We start from the raw sequence: 20,928 nt of genomic DNA on the forward strand, positions 1-20,928 counted from the left end.
ATATTCTATGTCGTCTTCTTTAGCCTGCATCTTTGACGATGATGGCTTGGATTCCTGAATGGGGAACTTTGAGCGTTGTAACCCATCGATTTTGTCAGCGCGAGGCTGTCAAGGCTTCACTGGCTCGGGAAGTTCTCTACCATTTCTCAGATTCATATTTACTTCTTCAATCTCTCCCTCTTCGGCGGATGTAGCTTCCGCCTCGAGGGCTTTACGTTCCTCGGGAGTAATAGCGACTCCTGAATTTGAGTCATCTTCATCTTCACTTGCAGCGATGGTATTACATTGCGCCACCTTGGAGGACGGAGTAGTGTCGAGAACGTGTTCATCTCTTGACGTTGTTGGCTGTCCCCAGGTCCTAGGGAAGAATTGACCTAGTGTAGGCAAAATGGTAATTCTCCGCGGGAAAGCCTCATCTCCCTCCGACTCGGGAATGAATCGGGGAGGCATACGTCGTTGACTTGGATCACGCCGTGCAATTTGCACCAGCGCTGAAGGAGGATTAACTTGATAGCTTGATCGTCGAGCTCTTGGAGGGCGCCTTTGCGGTACCTGCTGCCACTGTTGCTCCTTCACACGATGAGTGACGGGCGTGAGCCGAAGCCTCTCGAACTGATCTTCTACTTGGGCGAATGGCACCCAATACTCTTCTTCTTCATTTATATGAATAGATGATGAGCCATTATGTCTTACTGTTACCACATTAGTGGTATGGTAATCTGGGTTCATGGCTTCAGGCTTTAGGGCCAACCTCTTCTCGTCGACCGCTCTTTATAACCACTCTTTGAAAGCGATGCAATCTTCAATGACATGCCCTACGTACCGATTGTATGGGCAATACAAAGGATTTTCAATCATGGCGACCTGCTCAGGTCTTGCCGGAGTAGGTAAATTCACAAGCTTTTGCTCGTTCATCTGTTCGAAGAGACTTTTGATGAGGTCTCGTCGGAAGACATATTGCTTATTCAGCATCTCCCGGACATTAGGACGCACAGTTGGTCTTGGCCGTTCATTCTTCGGGCCGAAGACCGGAACGGCACTTGTAGCGTTTGCCTCAGCGGATGCCTTTGCCTTGTTGCCATTTCCGGCCGGCTTACTCGAAGACCCGAACCGTCTAGTGTTGTCGGTGGAGCCTGCGTTCTTGTACATCTCCATGATGTGTGGTACCTTCTCGAACTCAAGCTTGGTAGCTGCAACGGCATCTCCAAGTGAACTGAATGTCTTGGGATCACGTCTTGAAACTCCGACCAACCAGTGTTGTAACATGCCGTGGATGCACATTTGTACAGCATCTTCTGGATGCATCTCTCTTGCGAGACGAACGTAGTTGTTTCTAAAACGGACGATGTAATCTTCGATCCTCTCATCCCGTCTTTGTTTAATTTGGGACAACTCTAGAATCGAGATGTCATTTCTCATAGTGATGAAATGTGACTTGAATAGCTCTTTCATAGCAACCCAACTGGGCACCGAACCCGCAGGCAGACGGCTATACCAGTGGAAGGCAGCTCCCGTCAAGGAAGCTGAGAATTGGCGCAGTAGTAGTGATGGGTTATTTGCAGTGTCTCCACACACCGACTCGAAGTAAACAAGATGTTCAGTGGCATCACCGGTCCCGTCAAACAAACGGAACTTCGGCGGATGCCAACCTGCAGGGAATGCGACTCGATCATGCCACGCTTCATATGGCTTGTCGAGCTCACTCTCTAATGGCTTGTCGAGCTCACTCTCTAATGGTCTTCTGCGATACTGTGGTAGTCTCTTAGCGTCACAGCCGGCGCAACATGTGTGGCTGAATTTGCCGGCATGGTCATGACATGTGGAGGAGTGGCGCCCGTTTGATGAGTATGCGTGCCCCCTGCCCCTATCAGAGGAGGATTGCGCAACTGAGACGCAGCTTCAAACTCAGTAAACTGCGGATCAACTTGAGGGACCCGGAGTACGTTAGGTGGTGGTGGTGCACCTCCTGATGTAAAGTGTAGCATCATGGAGCAGAGCTGGTCCACTATCGCGGACAACTCGCTTACTTGTCTTCCAAGAGCGCTATTATGCTCATTTTGAGTGCCCAGATGTGGTAGAGGTACTTGCTGATGTTGACTGCTTGTACCCCCTAGGGGTACTGTAGATGGTATTGCACCCGCGCCTGGGGGTGGTTCTTCGCAAATGCCTTCATTTTCATTGGCCATATTTACAGGCGCAATGTTTAGGCCTTCCGGATCTTTTTCGTCTCCGGACAACGCCGAAGGTGCTAGCCGGGAGTAATGTGGTGACTGAGAGCGTGCTTCAAGCGAGTCTGATGTATGAGCCCCGGGACTGTATTGTCCTTCATCCTCGGATGTGACGGGGCTACTTTCTATTCGATGTCGAGCAGTCATCTTCAAGCGTGTGTCGGGGCCAGGACGCGTAGCCACCGTGTGTAATTGATCTTGATCTCGCGGTAAACGCGAAGAAATACTTCTGTAGGTATCAGGGTGGTCATACGAAGAAGACCCCCCTTCAAATGATTTGCATTTCCCGGACACGGGGAAACAAGGGGCGACTATGGCCTCCTTCTGTAGTCTTGCAGTAGTTTGTGAGGACCTGCCGAAGCAAGCCTTTGGGTTTGGCAAAATTTCCTCCTCGGAGGAGTATGCTAGCTCGTGTATGATAGGAAGGGGTTCCCAGTCGGAGTCTGATTCTTCGGGGTTCAAGACCCCGATGGTGCCGCACATCATGACGTCTCCGTCATTGGACTTTTTAGAGCTCTCGGACGTAGTATCATAGTTTGTCGAAGCATCCGAGCTTGGTTCTATAGGATGTTGGGACCCTTTAATAGTAGATGGCAGTGTCGTTTCCTCGGGGACAGTTGCAGGTTTGTCCTCCGTTACTGGCTTTTCATTTTCTTTGGTAGCGAGGATTTGGGAGGGTTGAAGTGGCTCAACCCTTTGCTGGTGCATGGCAGACCCTATTGAAACAGGGATAGTGCCATTGTCTTGTGTTTGACGCGGCTTTGGAGCCAAGCGCTCTAAGAGGAAATTGTATCTCGGGTTTTGTTCGAGATTCGGCGTTACCCGAACGCTAACTCTTCCATCCTCCGAGTGGACTTGGCCATCTGTCCAAACGCGGACTTGTACATGACGTAGAACGAGGTCCTGTAATTCACGGAACCAGGCTTGCCGGTTTCTCTTTCTTCGCTCGCGCCTACGTTGATTCTCGTTGAGAATATACGGGGCTGAGTATCTAGCCGATGAAGCGGGACGACGTGCCGGTCGTGTAGGAGCCTCGTGCCTCGGGGCTTCGTGACTGGAGGAAGCCACCTCATAGGGAGGCCTTCGGTCGCGCCCAAAGGGCCTTCTTGGATATGCGTAGTCTTGATGATGTGACTCTTGATCCCAACGAGTGGGTGGCTGCATTTTACGTGGCCGATATGTTGTAGGCGGAGGGCCTCTTTTTTGAGGAACCTCGGCGCGGCGATCTTGATGTTCATGATGATTTGTAGGACGGGGATAGCCCCCAGTCCGTGGAGTTTCTAACGCAGTTGTACTGCGAAGCTGTCTTTCGAGACCGTTCATTTGGTCTCTAAGTTGCTGTAGTTGTCGTTGTAGCTCATCAGGTCGAGACGCCGGCACTTCACTTGGAAGCACGGCGAACTGGTTTGTGTCTTTAGATGAAAAAGGGTCAGTCGTCACACTGACGTGAAAACAAGGCACCCAGTGCTGGCAGCCAGCAAGATTAGGGTTGTAGAGCCTGCGCCTCCTTCCAAGGCGATGAGACAAAAACTCCTCTACTATGGCCTCTCGAGCGGGGAGTCTGGCTCGTGTCGCATGATGAATCCATGAGCGAGGCATGAGCTCACTCGAAGCCGCTTCTTCATCTGTGATGCAATTTAAAGTAAAACGGGAGGCGATCCGTTGTCGGAGCCTCTGAGCTTTAATGATCTTACGCCGGCAATTCCGGCGTGCATGTTCCTTCCTATCTAGACGAGCAAGGGTGACGCTGCGACGCAAGTTCTCACAAACCGCGTCTAGTGCCACGACCAACTCAGCTTCTGTTTTCTCGACGAGGGGTAAACCCTCCAGCATAGCTTTGGCCTTAGCGATAACGTTATGGCACTCATCCTTCATATGTGAAAAGGCTCTCTTTTGAGCCCTGTTTGTTACGGGAGCTTGAGCTGGCTCCTTCGTCATTTTGGAGTAGATGGTACCCTCGTGTTGGATGATGACCACCGGCGGGAGTGTTCCGAATTGCAGGATCGTGGGAACCGAGTTGCGGGCAGGGGTGAATCCACCTGCAGCCACAGCGTCTCTTGGTTAGTATTTTCCCGATGATTTTTTTTTTTTGCAAGCAGCACTTGTAGACTCGGGAGACCATCTTGACGACCAGCGCAGCGCAGCAAAGATGGGAGGAGAACCATGTCCCACTGGGCGTGCCATTTTGTTTCGCGGATTCGAAACGTCTCGCGTTTGAATTTGTATTTGAAATTGTGTATGTAATATTGCGGGCGTGCCAGTATACAGAGTATATAAAAGACAGGAGAATGTAATAATCGAAAACAAGTAACTTTATTCATTCATGTCGAAATCATAAAGTACAGTTTCTCATATACATTTTTACTCCACAACGCACACGCTATCTGACTATCTTCACAATCTGGCGATTGCTTTGTCTTGGTTCCCGGGGCTTCGTGAAGCTCTCCGGTTATTTACGCCCGTCTTCGGGCTACCTCCGATTAAGTGCGCTGGCGGTCGTCATACCGAGGTCGTCTCCGAGTCTGCAAGGCTGTAGTCACACGCAACAAAGACCAAGCAAAGTAAGCGTTAGCAATAAAATGCGGTAAAGTACGGGACAACAGTCTGGCATAAGCTTTTTGGACTGTTTATGTATCCCGGATCATCATCGGCCACATAGGCCTCAGAATTGTGTTTTTATGAAGAGGTGGGCTAGCAGCGCGGCACGACGCGTAGCTTCGACCGAAAGCAGCAGCATGGCCACAACTGGGAGCTCCGACGCCGTGCTTGACTCACTAGCTCCTCTTTGGGCCTCGGACTTGTCCTCATCGGCCATCTCCGAAAGCAACAGGCAAACATGCCACAGAGGCAAAGCCACAAAGGCGGGGTGATCACTTGCGGGCCACGCAGGCTCCAGCCACAATGGCGCATTTATTCTCTGCCACACAGGCACTATGCCACATAGGCGAAGAGCAATCACTAGAGTATCAAGCCACAAAGGCAACAGGTAGCAAGAGGGCTCGGTACAGCAGAGAACCACCTCTCTGAAAGTAGCATCATTAGCTCTTTTTTTTATAGGTAATCAAAGCCAACTCTCCCTCCCTATACCGAACCATCTCTGTCCAACCACACACCAGCAAGCCATCATCGTATTTGTTTCATATCACAAATAGCAAAAGGGAGAATAATAACAATAGGGCGATGGAATCAATAACAAATCCCACACACCTAGCCGCACAAGAACAGCGCCATCCGACAATAGCACCTCAAAGTAAACTCCAACCAACACCGAGTAGCAGATGGCATGGGGGCAAGCACTATCACTAGCCATGTCCACATCGACCAGGAACAGAAGCAAAACATAACTACTTGAGATCAACTGACAATAGAAGGGGGTCTCATTCATAAGCACCCACCAGGAGGCAACAGTAACAGGTAATGGCAAGACTTATGGGATAATTGAAGCCCGAAACTGCTACAACGTATGGCCGGAAGCGCCAAGCTTCAACGGCGCACGGTCGGAGTCCAATGCTTCAATAGCGCATGACACAGAGAGTAAAGGGTGGACGGGGCTCAACAGCACAACGGCATGCTCGGGCGGCGCGTGGGCGGCATAGAGCATAAGGGAGAGTCACGGCTGGGCCTCAGTTTTAGCATCACCGGCCCATGGTGAGGAAGTCAGCAGCACAACGGCAAGGCACCACAGACCAACGACAACATCTCACCAGCGAAGAGCACCGCAGCACGAAGGCCGGGGACAAGCGCAGCACAGCAACCATACGTGCACAGGCAAGATGACAAACAAGATAGCAGCCGGGCTCAAAACTCGAGCACCACGGCGCACACAGGTCATGAAACGACAGCCGGGCCTCAGTTTTAACATCACCGGCCACGGCAAAAGCACGACAGCACGAAGGCCGGGCTATCACAGAGCAGAGGGGGAGAAGAGTAACGGCACAGCCGGAGCACCGGCTACGACGGCAAGGCCGTGCATCACAGAGAAAAGTCACGGCCAGGGCTCACCTTGGGTCAACGTCATGGTGGCGATGGGGACGGATCAACAGCGCGCTCTGATCAGTGATGGGGAAGCAGCAGGGGCGGCACCCTTCAAGGTTTCGGCAGAGCACGAAGGCGACAACGCGAGGTAGCGGCAAGGTGGCGGCGCAGAGTAGCAAGGCTCCCGCGTGCTCCTCCAAAAAAAACTCCTCTCCCCCCGGGCACCCCCTCCCTGCACCTTATATAGGCACGGCACGGGGCTCCCCTGCGAGGAGACAATCATGAAGCCCACCTCAAATCCGTTGGGATTTCCTGAGTGTTGCAACCGGACTCCATGAATCCGCGAGGAACCCGATTGGGGAAGAGGAAATTCCGCCCAAATCCGGTAGAGATAGGAAGGGATTCCGTTGGGGATTGAAGATAGAGATGGAGAGGATTCGGTTTGATGGAGATACAGGGGAAAGGGAGAGAGGGCGCCGGCATGGCTCGGGCGACGCGAGCGGCGCAGCCCGTGGACCAGGGGGCGAGGCGGTGCGGCGCAACAGCTTGGTGCGGGGCGGCTCGGCTGTGTGGGAGAGCGGCGTAGGCCCAAGGAGCAGGGAGGGAAAAGGGGGAGAGCCGGCTTGGCCGGCGGGACGCGCGGCTCGAGCGAGGCGACGGCGCGCGTGAGGGAGAGAGGCGGCCGCTCAGGTGTGTGAGGAAGAGGAACAGCGCCCAGGCGCCCTAGGGTAGCCGGCGTATGAGGATAAGGTGGCCCGGGATGGGCCGAGCCGGCCTAATGAAGAAAGGAGGAGGGGGAAAGAGCCGGGCCGGGCTGGCCGAAAGAATGGGCCGGCTGAGGACCCATTTCTCTTTTTTTCCTTTTTTTATTATTTTTATATATATGTATACATGTACGTATGCGTATACGGGGGATTGCAACTGTCCGTGGTAAAATACCATCGTACAGCCCAATGCATCTGGAGCTCTGTGCGTGAGATCTTTGGGTGCAATGGCTTCCCACATTCGGTAGCTGACTTATAGGCGAGTTGGCTCCTGGGGATTAACCATCTTTCTCAAAAACTGGCTTTATTTCTTTTTGCAGGGTTGGCTTGGCCCATTTGGCGCTCCAGGAACAATATGGCGATCGAGAAGAAGTTTCCAAGCAAGCCCCTCGAAATCTTACACATTGCTGTGTCCTTCATGCAGACTTGGAGTATTCTTCTCAGAATAGACGACAGGCTCAAGGTGGATAACGCCGTTTTGAAGCTCAGGGCTTACTGGTGACTTGTGCACTGATGTCTTTGAGCTTTGACGTCATGTTATCCTTTGTTTTGATACGGCGACGTTGATGTGTCGTTCTTTTCTAGTCTGCTTACCTTCTGTTTTGGTCTGACTTGTCCCAGAGAGCTGGCATCCCCAGCTTTTCCTCTTCTTTGTTGGTTTAGTTTTATGTACTGGACTCTTTGTTTTGGCTTTATGAAAAGCTGAGTTCTTTCTCCCGTCAAAAAAAAAAAAAGTTAGGAGTTTCCATAGATAGATTGATCTCTTACATAAATATCATATTGTATCTTTGACAGTTTAGATTCTTGTCTTTTTTTTTTAATTCTTGTCTTGCCGATCACAGAAAAATACTGACGTCAATCTGTAATTTCATGAATTTCTTAGGTCTATAAATACGAAGCCGACGCACGATGGAGGTGTGCCGTTCCACCTACAGTCTCTTCACCTCTGATTTTTATAGACTTGACTGATTGACTGAAAGGCCGGCCAGTCGTCCACGTTCTTTCCGATGTTCAAACTAGCACGTCACCTGTAATACCAAAAAGTTCACAAAACAATTATAAATAAAAAGAGTGTGTTGACCACTGGGAACATAAATATTTGACTTTTAGATCTATTGCTCAAATGAACAATTAGAGACTATAGATACGTAGATCTCATCGAGACAATTCCATTTTGCTTTTAAATATCCCGTTTGTACACTTTATGACTCCGTAACAAGCCTAATAAATCTAGACCATTAGATTAAAAAAAAGATAAAATCGTGGATGGATCGGCCATCACGCTGATCTATCTAGACTTCTCCCGAGTCAAGCCGACTCACGCCCCTTTTGAGCCCACCACCTCCCTACCAGTCGCCACCCTCGTCGTGTCTCTTCATTGCTACCTTAGGCTTTGCATAAATCAAGGAGATTTACTGCCAAATCCCTTTATAGATTCCTTACCTTTGAGGGTGTGTCAAGCAGGGCGGCTCAGACCATCTGGAGATGCAATCTCCCACTTAGATTTAAAGTCTTCCTGTGGCAAATGCTGCACAACAAGCTCACTGTTGCCACTTCTCTTAAGAAAAGAGGTTGGAAGGGGAGTGAAAGATGTTCCCTGTGTGGCAAACCTTAGACTGTAGACCATATTTTCTTCGGTTGTGTGATCGCCCAGTGCATCTGGAGCTCTGTGCGTGAGACCTTTGGGTGGAATAGCTTCCCGCATTCGGTAGCTGACTTATAGGCGAGTTGGCTCCTGGGGATTAACCATCTTTCTCAAAAACTGGCTCTATTTCTTTTTGCAGGGTTGGCTTGGCCCATTTGGCGCTCCAGGAACAATATGGCGATCGAGAAGAAGTTTCCAAGCAAGCCCCTCGAAGTCTTACACATTGCTGTGTCCTTCATGCAGACTTGGAGTATTCTTCTCAGAATAGACGACAGGCTCAAGGTGGATAACGCCGCTTTGAAGCTCAGGGAATGAATTCGGGGCTTTACTTCTACTGGTGACTTGTGCACTGACGTCTTTGAGCTTTGACGTCATGTTATCCTTTGTTTTGATGCGGCGACGTTGATGTGTCGTTCTTTTTTGGTATGCTTACCTTCTGTTTTGGTCTGGCTTGTCCTGCATCCCCAGCTTTTTCTCTTCTTTGTTGGTTTAGTTTTATGTACTGGACTCTTTGTTTTGGCTTTATGAAAAGCTGAGGTCTTTCTCCCGTCAAAAAAAAAAAGTTAGGAGTTTCCATAGATAGATTGATCTCTTACATAAATATCATATTGTATCTTTGACAGTTTAGATTCTTGTCTTTTTTTTAATTCTTGTCTTGCCAATCACAGAAAAATACTGACGTCAATCTGTAATTTCATGAATTTCTTGGGTCTATAAATACGAAGCCGACGCACGATGGAGGTGTGCCATTCCACCTACAGTCTCTTCACCTCTGATTTTTATAGACTTGACTGACTGACTGACTCGATCGGTAATTTTTCCTGAAAGGCCGGCCAGTCGTCCACGTTCTTTCCGATGTTCAAACTTGCACGTCACCACCATACGCGGACCAGCTTCATGCGGACTAGCTGCGCACGCGGCCGCCGGCCGGTGGTCATCAGTCCACATTCCTGCGCCTGCGTGTAAGCTAGCTAGCTTCTGAGTGAGTTAGGCCAAATGCTCTACAGTCCGTCGATGCCGTCTTTGTGATTTTGTTACAAATGCTCTACTGACTATGATGCGCATGCCTCTCTCTCTCTCTCTCTCTCTCTCTCTCTCTCTCTCTCTCTCTATATATATATATATATATATATATATATATATATATATATATATATATATCATCAGTCCACATTCTAAGCTAGCTAGCTTCTGAGTGAGTTAGGCCAAATGCTCTACAGTCCGTCGATGCCGTCTTTGTGATTTTGTTACAAATGCTCTACTGACTATGATGCGCATGCCCCTCTCTCTCTCTCTCTCTCTCTCTCTCTCTCTCTCTCTCTCTCTCTCTCTCTCTCTCTCTCTCTCTCTCTCTCTCTCTCTCTCTCTCTCTATATATATATATATATATATCGGTTTAAAAGTAAATTTAAAAAATTAAATCTGGACGATTTATATTTAATAATGGTTTTATTTTTAATCTCATTTCGAACCACCGAAATATCATGATCAGACCTGATACCTAGGTCCTGATTAAATTCTCATTTGCCTGTTAGTGAAACTAAAAAAATATGTAGTTATTAATCGAGCATTTTCTGCCTGCCTGCGTTAGAACTTTCTTTATTTCCCTCTAGCTGCTACGAACCTGCCGCACACATTCTACGCCATACACAGAACAGCGCCTCAGTCGGATGAATGGTGATGATACACATGTTCGTCGTTCTACTCCCCCTCCTCTCACTCGGCCTTACCCTCGCGCCCTTCGCCACCAGCGACGGCGACCAATTCATCTACACCGGCTTCACCGGCGCAAACCTCACCCTCGATGGCGCGGCCACGGTCACGTCGAACGGCCTCCTCGAGCTGACCAACGCCACAACCCACCAAAAAGGTCACGCCTTCCACCCGACTCCCATACATCTCCGCGAGTCCTCCGATGGCGCGGTGATGCGGTCCTTCTCGGTGGCCTTCGTCATCGGCATCGTGTCCAGCTACACCGACTTCAGCACCCACGGTATGGCCCTCGTCGTCGCGCCGAGCAAGAACCTGTCTTCCGCGCTGACGGACCAGTACCTGGGCCTCACCAACACCCAGGACGACGGCAACGCCACCAACCACATGTTCGCCGTCGAGCTCGACACCGTGCAGAACATCGAGTTCCACGACATCAACGCCAACCATGTCGGCGTCGACATCAACAGCCTCAGCTCCGTGCAGTCCCATGAAGCAGGCTACTACGACGACAAGAGTGGCAGCTTCCAAACTGTAAGCCTCATTAGCCGTGATGCGATACAAGTGTGGGTGGACTACGATGGAGAGGCCACGCGGATCAATGTGACCATGGCCCCCCTTGGAATGGCGAAACCCAAGAAGCCATTAGTCTCTACCATCTACAACCTGTCAGCCGTGCTAATGGAGACATCTTATATCGGCTTCTCATCGGCGACAGGGCCGGTGAACTCACGTCACTACGTTCTTGGTTGGAGCTTTGGCATGAACAGAGCTGCTCCGGCGATTGATATCCCCAAATTGCCGAAGCTACCCCATCTGGGCTCCAAGCCTCGCTCAAAGGTCTTGGAGATAACCCTGCCACTAGCAAGTGCAGCACTCGTTCTCGCTTTGGGCACTACCTTGATTCTACTTGTGCGAAGGCGGTTGAGGTACACTGAGCTGCGCGAAGATTGGGAGATCGAGTTCGGACCCCATCGGTTCGCGTACAAAGATCTGTTCCATGCAACAAAAGGGTTCAAGGACAAGTATTTGCTTGGTGCAGGGGGCTTCGGCATGGTATACAAGGGAGTGCTTCAAACTTCTAAAGTGGAGGTTGCCGTGAAGAAGGTGTCCCACGGGTCGAAGCAAGGGATGAAAGAATTCATCGCGGAGATTGCAAGCGTCGGCCGCATCAGGCACCGTAACCTTGTGCAGTTACTTGGTTATTGCCGGCGGAAGGATGAACTCATCCTGGTGTACGATTACATGCCAAACGGAAGCCTCGACAAGTATCTATACAGCGAAGGAGACGACCCCAGCTTGGATTGCAATTGGGCTCAAAGATTTCATGTCATGAAAGGCGTCGCGTCCGGCTTGCACTACCTACACGATAGGTGGGAGAAAGTCGTCGTCCACCGAGACATCAAGACGAGCAACGTGCTCCTCGACAAAGAAATGAATGGACGCCTGGGCGACTTCGGCCTCGCAAAGCTGTACGAACATGGCACCAACCCAGAAACCACTCGTGTGGTTGGCACCACGGGGTACCTGGCGCCAGAGCTAGTGCGAACAGGCAAGGCCACCCCTCTAACAGATGTTTTTGCCTTCGGCACTTTCATTCTTGAGGTTACATGTGGGCAAAGACCTATCAAGCAAGACGAGCAAGGCAACCAGATCTTGTTGGTCGAATGGGTACTTGAGCACTGGCAGAATGGGTCGCTCGTTGAGACCGTGGATCCAAGGCTGCAAGGCGAGTACAATTCTGACGAGGCATGTCTAGTACTTAGGGTTGGACTGCTGTGTTCGCACCCATCTGCCGCTGCAAGGCCCAGCATGCAGCAAGTTCTGCAGTACTTCGACGGAGAGACGCCGCTCCCGGAGATGACGCGCGATGACTTGAGCTTCAACATGCTAGCTCTCATGCAAAGGAAAGGGTTGCATGTCATGTCATGCCCATGCTCGTCGACGAAGACGAGCGTCGGCACCATATCCGACCTCTCGGGAGGACGATGACGCCCATTACTCTGCCATGTCCTTGCTTGAATAATAGTTAAACTAGTGGAGTGGCCGCACAATTTGCTCGGCTAGTATCATCCAACCGTGCATGTGCCATTGTATCATTTTAATTTTATCACAAACTTGTGCTTATCTTACCATCTTTATTTTGCCACTACTATATTTGCTCCTTCTTGATAGACATAATTCAAATTTGAGCCTATCATAACAACACTTTCATATATTCGGCCACTATCGTCATCTCTTTGCTTTTTTATCTAGATTTTGCTTTGCAGACATTAATTCTAGTTTTTCTTTGCTATTCTAACCGAATAACTTTTATTTGGATTGTGACGTCACGCTTTGCATCTACGCGGTTTGGAGATTGCGTCCTCTAACGGGCGATTGTAGCTTGCTTTTGCAATTTTTTGAAACCGACATCTAATTTTACAATTTCTTATTTTCGAAATTTAAAAATAAAAAAGCTCAAAGCATTCGCTGTGCCAGAGATATCGGGACTGTAGAAAAAAAAGCCCAACTAAAGTACACATCGCAACGTTAGCCAACCATCATGGACCACTTCAAAGTCTTCTGGGCTGGACTCTTCATCATTGGACCGTCTGTCCTTGATGTGTGGTCTTGTACATTCTAGCCCAGCATCATCGATTTTCCGCAACCACCAGCCCAGCACCATCCATGGGTGCGACGGCTCAAATGGCTTTGCGGCGGTGCAACGCGTCAAGGATCACGTCGAGTTGCCGCCGGCCAGATCGTCCACCGGCTACTCTCGTTGGTGCGGACGCTGGCGGCGCCGTACGTGAACGATAGCCACCACCACGCGTCGGCGCGGAGGAGGCTTTCCGGAACTATGGACTCGCCGTGGAAGCTGTCATGTTGCACGACGCCGCGGCCGCGACGTGATCGGCGTCGGGGCCAGGCCGACGGCGACGGTCGACGCAGCCTACCGCCACTCACGCACGTGCCGTTACGGCACGTGCCGGCTTCCAGATTCCTTGTACGATTTTGTGTGCTCCGTGAGTGAGATCCATCGAACGTGCTCGGTCCCGGATATTAATTAATAATCTCGAGATGTGATTGCACTCTCTGCTGCCACTGTTCAAGAGCAGTGATAGTTCAATCATACAATATATATTTTCTTCAGAAAAGGAAACGAAAAAGATCGTACAGCATACCAACTTGTCTTGAGGTGGCGTTATTTGCAGTAATTGTGCTCTAGTGAAGACTGACGGCAGCTGAAGGTTTTCATCTTGACAGCACAGTCTAGTGAAGCATATTTGTGGTGCTCCGACACGACGGACCGTCTAACTCCTGCTCCATTTTTGTGCAGCACTGTCTTGGTAGATATGGGTTGCAGGTCGCAGCCAGATATGGGTGCACCTTGCCGAGGTAACTTTCTACTGTCTGGACACGTACAGTCAATGGAGACTAGTCAGCGAACGAGTGACATGGACGCCATGGCCCATGAGCATTGCTTCATCTGCATGGCAGTCCCTGCCTCCAATTGGCACCATCTATAGATGGAGCTGGATGGACACTGTGGTTGCCCAATTCTGCATCTCTGTTTCAGTCTCGGATGTGATCTATTTAAAGTATGTTTCAACCGTCATTTGTTAGGGAACAGACTAGCCTTTCAATATTGCAAGAATCAGAGCGAACCCTTCACAGTTTACACTTTACAGTCCTCATCATGGAATGCTATTGTTCTACTTTTTGGCTGGCGCAGCATTTGCATCAATGCCTCTTTGATTCTTGGAGTTGGAACATGCTTGTCTCTTCTCTGAAACGATCGAGCAAGACGGCACTGCTCTAGCTCCTGTGTTACTGTCACCAAGTACTGCCCACCAAGCGCCAAGCAGTACAGCACCACTCGTCATAAAAAGATACTATCTATGCATCTCCAACAACTTGCAACTACCATTACCAACATTCCATAATTCCATTCATTTGCATCTGCGCCGTGCATGATTCTCTACCGAGATCGATCGTTAGGTCGCCAATGCGACAGTGGAATGATTATCTGAGCAATACGCTGCAATAGTGCCAGTGAGTACATGTGAGCTGATCTCATGGTGAGCTGCAACATGTACAGACATTCCTGGAGAGGAGAGGATTATGATACAACTGGCACTGCTATGGAATCTTGTACATGGTCACCATGACCATACCACTGTTCAGTCTGATTGCAGAGTACTGTCATGACTCATGAATAGGTTTCCTCTCCGGGCAGATGCTTTTCAAATCCATTTGTGACGTGCCCCTCTGGTTAAATAAGGGCACTTTAAAGTTTAACCGCTGAGAGGAGACCCACAATGCACACATTCGAGACCGCATGTACAGCTTCACGGATTAGAACTAAAAACTCAAAGCACGGAGATGTCTGCAGCAACCTGCAGTTTATTTTAACCATCAGTTATTCTCTCAAGGATAAACCTTTACATCTTTTTTATTCAGACAGGCAAATCCTGAACATGTTTTCCCCAATCTGAACCGTACAATTATGAAAATAGACGACTGACGAATTAATTACCATGGTACTTACATGGATATTCAAATTCAAGATACACCTAAATTACAAGCCGTCGAGCGGAAATTAACAATATTACAGAACTACAAGCCATAAACACTACAGCGAGCCCTTGGCACTCAGCAGAAACGATCCCAAAAATTCCATAACAATGTCCATGCATTGCAACGCATCCAGGTACAGATATATTTCAACGATCTGATCAAATAGTCCAAGGTAATTCACGAACCAAGGCGATACATGCCATCGGCCATGAACGGGCCGTCCATGTAGAGCGCAGCGGCACTCTGCGGGTGGAAGCCTTCCATCATCACGAACGGCATGTCCTCCGACGGCTTCCAGTGTCGTTTCCTCTGGTTGATAAACCAGTTGTTGATCTGCTTTTGGTCTAGGCCTGTCGACTCCGCAAGCGCAATCTTCTCCGTCTCCTACTCGACATCAACATAAGATCAGTAACAATGTGATGCATCTTTAGTTTATATATGATTCTTCCACGCTATTCCAAAATAGAAATAAATCCAGATTCTAAAGCAGTGCTACCATCTGAAGACAGGTCACCAAGATCACTCTGGTATCCTTTGGTCATTGTTCAGACAAATAATGGTCTTTTGTTTATACAGATGAGTTTGAAGGTTTGGGAGTTTATCTTACTGAAGGGTAAGGCCACTTGTAGTGCAGCTCCCACCAGTGAAGCAGCTTCTGCCTGGCCTCCTTTGGGAGCTTCCCTTTCTTCTTTTTCTTGGAGAACTCTTGCCTGAGGCTGCTCAAGTAGCCACTGTACTTCTTTAGGAGTTGGTACTTGAGCTCCTTATCCTCTGCGCGCGGGTCAATCTCAGGTGGCTCATTCTCGCGGCCGCTTGGATCCATGTCATCCTCGGAAGAGCCAACCCCTTCTGATTTACCGTCTGCAGACAAAAACTAGTTTTGGTAAGATCACATATTGTCAGTCAGATGTTTATTCTGTCTGAAGTCCAAGCGTATTTCAGTTTTGCCCATGTTGGACAACTACCCATCGAGTGGATAAGAAATCCCATAGCTGTGTAAAGAATTCTATCCGTTTTGGAATGCAAGGGTAGGTTGAACAGTGGAACTTTAGAACAGCAGTAATGTAGCTACAGTCACAATTAGTACAATATTGTCAATGCAAGTGGTAAGGTTATAGAATTGAAACACTAAGATAAACAAGACCAAATGAAATGAACAATGCGAAGACCACTGATTTGTTGCCTGTCAGGTAGAACCAATGTGAACCTGCTAGTCTCACTACATGATAGACCGCTACAAAGTGCAAATGTTGTTACAACTTTGTAGTAAATCTTAGTGAAGACAACTAAGAAAGCTAAGGGAGCATAATAGCTAGGACTAGGGGGGAAATCACAAAAATAATACATTTGCTGTGTGTAGATCTTGCATGAAAATTGGTTCTGGGAATAGCTTTTCTGATTTAGGTCAAAGAACAATCATGGAAAAAATAAAATAGATACATGACAGAAAAATCACAACAATAATACATTTGCTGTGTGTAGATCTTGCATGAAAATTGGTTCTGGGAAGAGCTGTTCTGATTTAGGCCAAAGAACAATCATGGAGAAAAAAAGATACATGAAAGAGTTTTTCTTAGTTACAAACAGAAAGATACTGAAGTGAGAATGGATCCTGAAGAAGAGGCATCGTTAGTAAACAGAAATCAGAAAAAAAAAATCACTTGCATTGCTTGTATTAAACCTTATCCAGGACCAGTGTAATTGAATAATGACGCCAAAAATTAATAAAGATATATGTGACCATAACTTCAGTTCAGATGGGAACGCAAAATAGTGGATACATTAATAGGAAATTGTACAGTGACAGAAATTGTTTGCCAGACAAGGATGGAATCGCAATAAAATATTTATAATATACGTGATCTTGAAATAAGAAAGATTATGCATCGTTTGTCCATATACTCTTACAAACAGGAAAGAAATATTGTTTATTATATGCACATAAAACCTTAACAACAAATGTTACAGAAAGGAATCTCACATGGACATGTCGTTCAACAAGCACGAACTACAAAATTGCATATGGTGTAAGTTCTGTAGAATTAGCTGTGGGTCTGTGACTCTGTGTCTTCTTTGTAACTTTTAATTTCTCATAGATTTTCTCAGGGATGTTCTGTTTTTTATATTATCTAAAGTATCCATGTGTTCAGAAAATTCATCACAATATATCATTATAAATTCTGAGTTAACAGTATACATGGCTTTCATGATTAACGGAGAAACAACATGGGCAGTGCTTATACACCAATCAGTTGAATTCACATAAACTATTAGCGCCTTATTTCAGATTTGACACGAGTGAGGAGCACATGATAATGGCAGAACATGGCTTAGCCTCTGAAAAAATGGCAGCGAAACTTTGCTTATAACCTCTAAAACTATATAAATAAAGTACCATCTGCTTTTATCAGCATTCTTTAGCGATTTATCAGACAATAATCCTGATAAAAAGAATAATATCAGATGCTCACTTGCTACTTTTACAGCATGTGCCCAGGATAACCAATTTTTCAGAAAACACACAGGAAATTATTTAACAGAATGGCTAATACATTATCTTGCTGAATGAGTGGAAATTATTCGGCTGTGCCAATATTACTTTAAAAAAAAGTTACGCGTAAAATACAGATCTCCATGGTTACTGTCCAACTTTTGAACAAGTGAAACAACTGTTGCGTCAATACAAATTAAAACTACACAATCTAAGATATACTGTTTTATCAGTAAGACTAAGAAATGGTGGACAATCTGGCATTTTACAAAAGATATATTTGAGAAATTCACGATTTAAATATCTAATATTGACTTCAGGAACTTGTACAGAAATAATTCTTGGCGCTATTGGAAATGTACACCGAATTTTTTAAAATCTTTGATAATTACTACTGTCTAAATATCTCACCCGAAAATGGTATCAATTGATTTGCTATTGAAGAAAAAAACTTTGGTAAAATAATATCATAACCTATGACCTCTTTATAAATATTCTACTATAAAAACAAATTGTCAAAGTTGCATCTTTGAGACTGTGAGTCTATAGTGAGCGCCTAGGCCACAGGCCCTGGCACTTGAACTATACACATCAAATTAACTTACTCAGAAAACAAGCTCCTACAGTGGTTGATTTCCTACCCCCCCCCCCCCCCCTCATTGACCTGACATCCCAATCTCACACTACTCCGGTGAATAATCACAACACTTAAGGTAGACACTCTACGTTCCCCGGTACAAAAATGGTGTAAATTGAATCGATGGTTGACACCGTAGCAATAATCTCAGTTGGAGATCTTTTTTGTAGGAAATCTATGAACATGTACTTCAACCATATAAAACGCCTAGATCAGCCTGGCTGTGTGCTCCTAATGCAGCATGGCACAGCCATGGACATAGTGCACAGAAGCCTAGCTATCAACAGTGCCAAAGATATTCGTCCCTGGCGCAGGTAGCACCTTATTCTACGCAAATCTGCACACGCACTGTAGATGCACGCCCAGCATTGAAACAGGCCGGCAGCACCCCCGGAAAACACGAACGGCCCCCATCACACACGCTTGTGCTGCTGTTACTCTGCAACCCTACACGATTGCATCCAGGAGGCCAGAGCCCAGAGCTGCTGAATAATATTGCTACAGTATTAGCTGGTATGTGTAGCCCAGACTCCAGGGTCCAGACAGGTCGCGTTAGGCAGCCATAAAACCATTTCCCAATGCATCTCTGCTCTCTCTCTCTCTCTCTAAACTAGAGATGCAACAAAAGAAGAGATGGGAGATGGGCAATGATTTGAAGCAAGCTGAATATACAGAAGATGCATATGGTTACACATACGAGACAAAGACGGATTCTCCTGCCTTGGAACCCTAACACAAGCAAGCTTCTTGTCACTTGTCATGGAACAGTACCAGTAGTAGTTAAAGAGAAAAAGGAAAATATGAGCTGAAAGCTATAGCCTAGCTCGTGCTCGATCCAGCAGGCAATAAGATAATGCAAGCAGGAAGCGTCGAAGCATTAAACAAAGGGACCTTGAGCTGAACCACGAGAGGTGGAGACCCGGCCATGAGACATGGTTCCTCACTGTGCCCTCGATGCCAACCAAAAGCACCTTAGCCACTTAATTAATCTGCTGCTAATCCCCTCACTAATTTGTTTATTGTTAGTGCATGCAGAGGCTTGTGTGCCTGATCTCTCCTAGCTACCATCCAGATTAAAAAATAATTAACTGACGATTAAATTAATACACAGGGAAACCAAGATAGCTCACAACGGCAATGATCCAGAGCAACCACCCCACTATCCAAAAGCAACCATTCCCAATCCGGTAAGCCGAGAGCATAGGTAATAAAAAAAAGGGAGGCCGCCACACGACCATGTACGAGAGATGAAGCTGCAGCTGGTTTTTACCGGCGAGCGAGAGGCGCGCGGAGGCGCCGGCAATGGAGTCGAGCTGCGCCTCCACCCTCTTGAGAAACTCCATGGCCTCGTCGATCGGCCGCGTCAGCTCCTCGCGGTACTTCACCAGCATGTTGCAGTACGCCTCCTGCATGCGCGCGCGTCGATTAATCGTGTGCATCGACCGGAGAAATCAAATCGACATGCGAATTAGTATTGCAAATCGATCACAAAGGGGTAAGCTTAGCCGTAATTATGCACTAGTGGCTTCTGGAATTGAACGGGAACGAACCATGAACTGGTCGAGCTCCGGGTCGCGGGGCTCGTGCCGGCCCGGCGGGCGCGCGTCCAGCTTCGCAGCCATGGCCGTCAGCCTCTCCAGCACGTCCGGCGGCGCGCCGACCTGAAAATCAAAACGCGTTATTTCATAGGCATATAACAAGCATGGATTACGCATCTAATTTAGCATATCTTGCTTGTCAAATTAAGGGGAAAATTGCAATTTTGACGGGTGATACTGTGCTGCGTGTAAGCGGATAAAGGCCCGTACTTTTTGGCAGTCGAGGTAGGCGGCGAGGAGCGCCGAGTACTGCGGGTGCGCCATGATCTTGGCCTTGATGGCCTCGGCCTCCCCTGGCGAGATCTCCTCGTGCTTGCCGTACAGCAACGACGGCTCCGCTTGGCCCTGGTGCAGCAGCGCCAGCGGCGTGCCGTAATACGCGCCGCCCGCCGCCGCCGCGGTGGACAGCGGCAGCTGTAGGAAGGAGGACGCAGCGGCCTTGGAGTTGGAGCCCCCGCTACTGCTCCCTCCCGCTCCAAGATTCCCGAAGCTCTGATCCATGAAACAAACAGACCAAACCCTAGCAAAGCAACGAGAGATAAATCGTACAGAGCTCGAACAAGAAAGGGCTTCTCTTTCTCTCCTCGCCACTAATGGGTGTGGCGTGAAGACTCTCACTGAAGGAGGAGGAGAGAGAGGGAGGTGGGGCGGAGAGATATTAATGGGGCGGGCAGTGGAAGGGGAGAAAGAAAGGTTTGTGCGCCTGTGGCTGGCGATTCCTTTTTTCGCGTCAGGAGAGAGGAGACGTATGCATAGATACGTGCTGCGCCCACCTGTATTTCCAGGGAGAGAGACGAGTACTCGTACATGTCTAGTGTTGGTGCCTGCATGGGCAGCGGCCAACGGATGACTAGGTTAACTCAAAAGATAATAATCTTAAACGGAAATAAACACGTACGTATATAGCCTTACAGGTCGCAAGCAGTTGGTGTTGTTGGCTTTTCACCCTGATCAAACAATCGCGAACAATATAAATACACAAAAGAACATATAATTTTTCTCTTGCTCTTTTATTTTTCACACACGCATACATTACGACTTAGGACTAAAACTCTTTTCTCACAGCATATTGTAGACTCTTTTCTCACAGCATATTGTAGAGTGCCTCTCACCCTTCATTAAACAGAGATCAAATACTTAGACTCTGAATTTCACTCTGATCTAATCATATTTCTATTTAAATATTCGTTATTTTGACCCTATACATATTAAGCTCTTATTACGATACTACTTTGACTTTGGCATAGACTATTGTGCATACCAAAAATATTCTTATAAAAAACAGGATAATTAACTCTATCAATCACCTCATTAATC

The 20,928-nt window shown here is 47.8% G+C and overlaps 2 protein-coding genes across 2 annotated transcripts; one reads left to right on the top strand and one right to left on the bottom strand.

Moving 5' to 3' along the window:
* The first annotated feature begins 10,180 nt into the window (after positions 1-10,180).
* On the top strand, positions 10,181-12,454 carry LOC133892426 (L-type lectin-domain containing receptor kinase SIT2-like). The gene has a single exon (XM_062333186.1). It carries the CDS (start codon positions 10,287-10,289, stop codon positions 12,312-12,314), a length of 2,028 nt encoding a protein of 675 aa, XP_062189170.1. The 5' UTR covers positions 10,181-10,286; the 3' UTR covers positions 12,315-12,454.
* Positions 12,455-14,735: 2,281 nt separating this feature from the next.
* Positions 14,736-20,322, bottom strand: LOC133891946 (homeobox protein rough sheath 1). Its single transcript, XM_062332667.1, has 5 exons — positions 19,822-20,322; positions 19,564-19,674; positions 19,284-19,419; positions 15,493-15,746; positions 14,736-15,269 (listed from the first exon to the last, which is right to left on the bottom strand). The coding sequence occupies exons 1-5, from the start codon at positions 20,110-20,112 to the stop codon at positions 15,063-15,065; spliced, it is 999 nt and encodes a 332-aa protein (XP_062188651.1). The 5' UTR covers positions 20,113-20,322; the 3' UTR covers positions 14,736-15,062.
* Positions 20,323-20,928: the final 606 nt, after the last annotated feature.

Source organism: Phragmites australis, chromosome 15 (genome assembly GCF_958298935.1).
Source record: "Phragmites australis chromosome 15, lpPhrAust1.1, whole genome shotgun sequence".
Lineage (NCBI taxonomy): Eukaryota > Viridiplantae > Streptophyta > Magnoliopsida > Poales > Poaceae > Phragmites > Phragmites australis.